This window comes from Nansenia antarctica (genome assembly GCF_963989245.1).
Source record: "Nansenia antarctica genome assembly, chromosome: 14".
Taxonomy (NCBI): Eukaryota; Metazoa; Chordata; class Actinopteri; order Argentiniformes; family Microstomatidae; genus Nansenia; species Nansenia antarctica.
In genome coordinates, this window is record NC_137684.1 from 2,162,501 (window position 1) to 2,170,000 (window position 7,500).

General features: G+C 43.7%; 1 protein-coding gene across 1 annotated transcript in view; it reads left to right on the top strand.

Annotated features, from left to right (window-relative positions):
- The window catches only part of LOC308170464 (potassium/sodium hyperpolarization-activated cyclic nucleotide-gated channel 4-like), a gene marked incomplete at both ends in the record, with an annotated part of 19,452 nt that overhangs the window by 978 nt on the left and 10,974 nt on the right, over nucleotides 1-7,500 (top strand). The window contains 2 exons of the mRNA XM_080545254.1: nucleotides 5,625-6,048; nucleotides 7,352-7,500. The exon at nucleotides 7,352-7,500 is cut by the window's right edge and continues 13 nt beyond it. Of these exons, the coding sequence (XP_080401380.1) occupies nucleotides 5,625-6,048; nucleotides 7,352-7,500 (573 nt within the window). The remainder of the gene's footprint in view (nucleotides 1-5,624; nucleotides 6,049-7,351) is intronic.

Consider the following 7,500-nt stretch of genomic DNA (forward strand, 5'->3'; position numbering starts at 1 on the left):
TATAACTCTCACAGGGCACATGTGATATTATATTATGATAAAAGCATTACAATTCCACTAAATGTGAGCTTTAATTTACAGTAACACATACAGTGAGTGTAAAGGACGTAAGGCTAACTTACAAGTTTGCGCATAACCAAGGTGTTAACATAAAATGTAATTGCCCGGCAATGTCCAAAGCTACTATTTGATTAGATGCAATAGATAAAAAACCAATATGAGAGCAGCTTCTCTGTGGTCATTAAGGCAACACACTGCCAGTCGATACCTTCACCCCTAACTTCTATCATAGGCTACCTGTTTGCTGTATGTGCTTTTCGTTTTTAGTGATTTATTTATTTATTTGATTATTGATTGTGTTCTCCACAGATGTAAAGTGTATTTGAGTACAGAGAAAGGCTCTATACAAAATACATGTAGGCCTATTATTATTATTATTATTATTATTAATATTATTATTATATGCAACATTCTCTTTGAGGTAGCTAATGCTGACCGTGTTTCTGAGTCTACCAGAACTTACTATTCTCCCAAAGATGTGTGTGTGTTTGTTTTTTATTTGTTTGTATTTTGTATGTGTGTGTGTGTGTGTGTGCGTGTGTGTGTGCGTGTGTGTGTGTGTGTGTGTGTGTGTGTGTGTCTGTCTGTGAATGTGTGTGTGTGTCTGTGTATGTGTGTATGTGCATGTGTGTGCATGTATGTGTATGTGTGTGAGAGAGCCAGGCGGTCTATATGCAGTCCTGTTCATTGTGTAATATAGAAACCAGGGTGTTCCTGTTGTTGAAGGCAGAAAGAGGTTTTCATAACATTTAACCTTGAGCTCTGCTCTCATCACATTTTCACCGGTCAGTAGTACTCTGATGTATGTCACAGACACTTTTTTTTTCCACTCATCTGAATTACACTTTTTTATATAATTTAGTGAGGGCAATGGATTACAGAGAGCAGTGCAGCAGGGGCCTTGAAAATGGGGTAATCAAAATAGGGTAACATGACCATTCAAGATATTAGAAGCACACATCAGAGGAGATTATTACAATACAATTAGTCTAATGGAGCAGAGACGATAGGAGACGAGAGGATGGGGAGGGGGCAGCGCTGGCCACGCACAGCAGAGTGATTGAAATGATGTGAGTGAGAAATCAGGATAACGCATAACTCCACCGGCAGACCAGCTGTCAACACAGTGGTGTCTTTCAGGTGTCACTACGTCGCTTAGGCAACAACTGACAGTTGGTGGAGAAAGAGTTGCTACGGTAACATGGTGAAGCTAACTGCTAACTAGCTGAAGTTGTTTGTATGCAAAGATATCGTTTTTAGTATTAAGTATCGTGGTCCTCTGAGGTTCAGTTGGTAGAGCCTTGCGCTAACAAGGCTTACGTTGTGGGTTCGATTCCCGCTGGGACCATATATACTGAATAATGTAAGCACTCACCGCAATAAGTCACTTTGGATAAAAACGTCAGCTAAATGGCGTATGTTCTTATATAGTATGATGATTGTAAGCATCCTACTTGGAATAGTGAATCAGTACTGTAGTTCTGACATTATTATCACGTATCATAATGATAATGATAAATAGTGAATAATCTCCTCTCTACACTGTGTGCAGTACCTTCCCATAGGTGCGCTGCTGTCCTGTGCAGTAGCTTTCCACACAGTTTTAGACCACAATAGATTTGTCTTGCTTGTAACCTCTCGCACATCTGGATGAGTCCATGTCATATCCTCATCTCTGAGAGTAGAATCAGCAGTAGTGAGTGACTACTACACTGCAAAAAGTACATCTAAGTAAGATTAAAGATCTTAAATCAAGGCAATATATGCTTGTTTTTTGTCTGACAGCTAGATAGTTTACTACTTTAAGAAAATCGTGAAAGATTTTCCTGTTCTGTTGGCAGATTATTTTGCTTATTTGAATCAATCCCCCCTTGTTTTTGAAAGCTGACTTTTTGCAGTGTAGGGATGAGTACCACTCTCTCTAGAGATGTTCTAATTGGTTGGATTCCTCTCGGTTGTAGAACGGTACACACACAAACTGTACACGTTGCTAAATAGATTGCTAAATGCTAGCCAGGTTGACAGGTGTGTAAGCAGGTGTGTAAGCCGTTAATCTGATTGGTTAGTTTCCTCTAGGTTGTAGAACGACACACACACACACACACACACACACACACACACACACACACACACACACACACTGTAAGCATTGCTAAATAGATTGCTAAACGCTGGTCAGGTTGACCTGACATTGAACAGGTGTGTAAGCCATTGAGCTGAATGCATAATGTAGAGCATAGAGACTCGGCTGCTCTGGCCACTAGAGATAAGTATTCGCCACAAATGTGATCCCTTTTTCAGCTGTCCTGATTGGTCTAAGCTTCTTTCACCATTTTAAGCCTTTTTGTGTTCACTTGGCCTGCAACTCTGACAGTTGCACACACACACACACACACACACTCACACGGCCCACACGCCATAAGAATCCTCTTTCTGTCAATCTATAGATCCCCAGCTACAGTACGCCTCTGTCCCCAGTCCACCTGTCCTTTTCACCCTGTGTGTGACGCCTCTGTCCTCAGTCCACCTGTCCTCTTCACCCTGTGTGCCTCTGTCCCCAGTCCACCTGTCCTCTTAACCCTGTGTGTGACGCCTCTGTCCCCAGTCCACCTGTCCTCTTAACCCTGTGTGCCTCTGTCCCCAGTCCACCTGTCCTCTTAACCCTGTGTGTGACAGCAGCTGGTGAAAGGGGGAGTCGGCAACCGACTAAATGTTCAGGCTTTTATTCTGAAAAATGTAAATAAACGTCAACGTTGTCGAAAAATCAATGACACACTCGCTAGTCAAGCCAAAACATTTCAATGCAATGGATTCGGTGAGTAATCCCCACTACTCTACACTAACTAGGTAGTAGTGGGGATTACTCACCGAATCCATTGCATTGAAATGTTTTGGCTTGACTAGCGAGTGTGTCATTGATTTTCAAATGTATTTAAAATTTTCGGAATAAAAGTCGGAACATTTTGATTGGTTGCCGACTTGTTCCCGCTTTCACCAGCTGCTGTCACGTATACAGATGCAAGATGGATGCCCACCATCAGATGCCAACATCCCAATCACATAGGGGACAAGATGGATGCCCGCTATCAGATGCCACAGCACGGGTTTAGGTGCCGTGACTTCATGGGCTCCAGTTTAGTGGTGGTCGGTACATGGGATTGTGGTTGGAGAGTTCTGTACGCACAGTCAGCTAATGGCGCGGGCCAGTGTATGTTCCTGCAGTGTACGTTCATGTAGTGTAGTATTGTTACTTTTTTTTGGTCCAGCTGTCCCTGCGCTCCTGCTCCAGGATGACGTGTATGAAGCGCTAATGCTAACTACTCAACATCTGGCTGCTGAGAGCTGAGTCCTGGACATGACATGGATTCCCGGGAGATAACGTTGGATTTAGCCAGAGAGGGGAAGTGCAATTAGGACCAGTGTGTCAGCGCAGAGAGACGACAGGCAGATCAGAACAGAGGGATGCAAATGCTTTGTTTGGCAGGGAACCACACGAAAGCTGATTAGAGCAAATGGCTGGCCTGCCCTCTTGTGTGTGGGGCTTTTTTGCGCGGCTGTTATGTCCTCTGGTTGTTGGATATTAGTGATGACAATGTAGACTATAAGGGCGCGGAGGTACTACCTAGAACCATCAAGCGTTCTTCAAGGCTACCCCCTTTAGATTAGAAGGTTCTAAACGGACTCCAAAAGGCTTCTAAATGGAATACGAAAGGGTTCCACGCGGAACCCGTGAGGGTTCTTCAAAGGGTTCTCCCACAGGGACAGCCCAAGAACCCTTTTGGAAGCCTTTTCCTTGTCTGCAGGCCTATGCAAGCAACAGTGTGTCTATTTAATTGCATACTCATCAGCGGTAGTCTGCCTTCTCCTCATCCAGTATGCATAGGGAACCTCATTTGAAAACAATTCACATCACACTGGCAGTAACATAGTTATTGTCCCCGTGGCACTAGGCTTAATTTGTTATTAATTTGAGGTTTGTGGTAGAAAGAGATGTCTGTGTTATTACTACAGATGCTTCCTAACATCTGACATCATCGGTGGTTGACTGGCACAGAAACGTAGAGGTGAATCCATTCCAAGGGCAGGGTTAGTGGGGACTGCAGATTTCCCTGTAGATCGTCTGTTCTTTGTGCTTCTTGGTCCTGAAAACAACAAATGAATAAGGAAGTGAATATCCATATCCATGATCCCGAGAGAATGTTTTTTATGACCTGTAACCACCAGCAGTTGTTATTGAGATCCACGTTATTGAGATCCACATCTTTTCTCACTAGTTTATATACCGGTATATATATATATATATATATATATATATATATATATATATATATATATTCTATATGCTGTGCTACATCTATAGGCAGCCTTAACGTGGGTAATGCATGCATTCCCATAGGGCAGGTTCAAAACAGCGACCCATGCTCTCCCTGCAATCCATACTGGGCTGGGGGTGTATCATGCTCCTGCAGGATCGATCACTGGTTAATTACAACAGGAGAATGGACCGGAATACACAACCACACACATGCTGGCTGAAAAACAAATACCTCTGTGCTTGGCGTGCTCCCTTCAAAATTCAAATACCCACGTTTTCAAGAGTAGTTGGGACTAAGTGAAGACCCAGCTCTTCAGGCTACACCCTAACCCTAGGTGCTACACCTTAACCCTAACCCTGAGACCTCTTGAGCCCCTCTACCCCCTGTAGAGTTTCTCTACTGTAAAAAAATCAATTAAAAATCTAATTCTTCCTTCTTTTAGCTGACTGCCAATACAAATTATGCGCTATGACTAATGGATAGATAATTCACCTAGATAGTTCACTACTTACACCTAGACAAATGTATTTGTTGTAAGTCGCTTTGGTGTCTGCTAAATGTCTAAAATGTAATGTAATGTAATTGGTTATTGCATACATTTGTACATTTTACTTGAGTAGAAGTAAATATGTTTTAAATAATAATAATAATAATAATAATATTACTAATAAAGTATAATTTGTATAATTTGTATAATTTCTATTAGAATTAGAATTAGAATCATTTTTTTCTGCACACACAAACACACACACACACACACACACACACACACACACACACGCGCACACACACACACACACACACACACACACACACACACACACACACACACACACACACACTGTATTTGTCTTTAAACCTATCTATTAATCCATTGTGTCCATTGTGATCTTTAGTAAGTACAGTCATAGCTAAATGAATAATAGCATACTGTATTTTCTTCAGGTGTTACCAAGGCCAATGAAAAGTGTGTGCTTCCCTTCACTCTGCAGTAGGTGACATTGGCGTGCTGTTAACTCCAAGGTTGTCTTTCTGTGGGACTGTTAACTACAAGGTTGTCTCTCTGTGGTCTGTTAACTACAAGGTTGTCTCTCTGTGGTCTGTTAACTACAAGGTTGTCTTTCTGTGGTCTGTTAACCCTAGGTTAACCCTACAAGGTTGTCTCTCTGTGGTCTGTTAACTACAAGGTTGTCTCTCTGTGGGACTGTTAACTACAAGGTTGTCTCTCTGTGGTCGGTCCTCCTGCAGGTTCTACTGGGACCTGATCATGCTGCTGCTGATGGTGGGCAACCTGATCATCATCCCCGTGGGCATCACCTTCTTCAAGGACGAGCACACACTCCCCTGGATCATCTTCAACGTGGTCTCCGACACCTTCTTCCTGTTCGACCTGGTGCTCAACTTCCGCACGGGCATCGTGAAGGAGGACGACACGGAGATCGTCCTGGACCCGCAGCAGATCAAGATCAAGTACCTGAGGAGCTGGTTCATCGTGGACTTCCTCTCCTCCATCCCCGTGGACTACATCTTCCTCATCGTGGAGACGCGCATCGACAAGGAGTTCTACAAGACGGCCCGGGCGCTGAGGATCGTCCGCTTCACTAAGATCCTCAGTCTGCTGAGGCTGCTGCGTCTCTCTAGGCTCATCCGCTACATCCACCAGTGGGAGGAGGTAAGGAGCAGTGGTGAGGCTGGTGGAGGTTACATTTTACATTGACATTTTTGCCATTTAGCGGACGCCTTGTTCCAAAGCGACTTACACTCGATACATTTGACTAAGCAAGTGAATGATCGATCCACCGGTCGTAATCTAGCTCAGACCCGGGGCCATTGGCAGTCTCTGTGATAGAAGGAAAAATCTACTTCTATCACCATCTTCTAAACCTAGACTTTTTTATTTTATTTTATTTTTTATTTTATTTTATTATATAGCACTGGAGAAACAGAGAAACAGACATATTAGGGGACACAGTAAAGGGGAAAAAGCGGGTGTCTTCAGGAGACGCAGTGATGGGGGGCAGTAGAAGTCTCAGGAGGAGCAGTTAAGGTGTAACCTGAAGAGATGGGTCTTCAGTCTCCGACGGAAGATGGGTAGTGACTCTGCAGTTCTGACAGCCGTGGTAGAAATCGGAGGACTGTAAATAAATAAAAAATCTTTTAGCATCATGACTGACAATGGTCCCTGGCTCTAGCATAGATTACCTTTTCGTGCTATGACTGACTTAGACAAATGTATTTGTTGTAAGTCGCTTTGGATAAAGGCGTCTGCTAAATGCCCAAAATGTAAAATGTATGAATGAATGGGTTCATTGTAATGCATGGGATGGAATTCCTCATTCCATTCCGTGCATTTACGATGAGCCGTCCTCCGATTGTTCTACCTCCACCAGCCTCCGCCGGGAAGGAGGGAGGCTGGGTTTGAGGACGAGCCCGTCGTAGCAAATGTGTCACAATGTCCTTTTCAATGCAGACAGATAAATAGAGGCAAAAGAAGGCAGGAGAGAAGCTAAAAATAATGTGTCACCCCTTAACCTGGCTCAGCTGCATTACCTTTTTAAAAGTGCTCACTCCTGTTGTGTGTGACGCCATCACATCATCACGTGGGGCCCACATACATGGTCACTTTACTCTGAGAGAGTAGAGGAGGGACCATTCTCAGAATGATTTTTCACTGTAAGTACAATTTAATTCCCACACCCCAAGGTCGTGTACCATGTGGGCCATTAGTGACGCTTGCAGATGATGATGATGAAGATGATGATGATGATGACATAACTCCATAGTGCATAGGTGGTCTATAGCAGATTAAGAACAACAATGCGGTCTGGAAGAGGACTGGCCACGCATAGCACCTACTGCACTTTACAAATCCACCCAGTCCACGGGAGCAAATTGAAATTGTGCATTTGTTTACTTATTATTAAATACATGTCTGCCTGCTTAGGCTCCGCTAATGTTCATAATCTCTCTCATAGATTTTCCATATGACCTACGACCTGGCCAGCGCCATGGTGCGCATCGTCAACCTGATCGCCATGATGCTGCTGCTGTGTCACTGGGACGGCTGTCTGCAGTTCCTGGTTCCCATGCTGCAGGACTTCCCCTCCGACTGCTGGGTGACCAG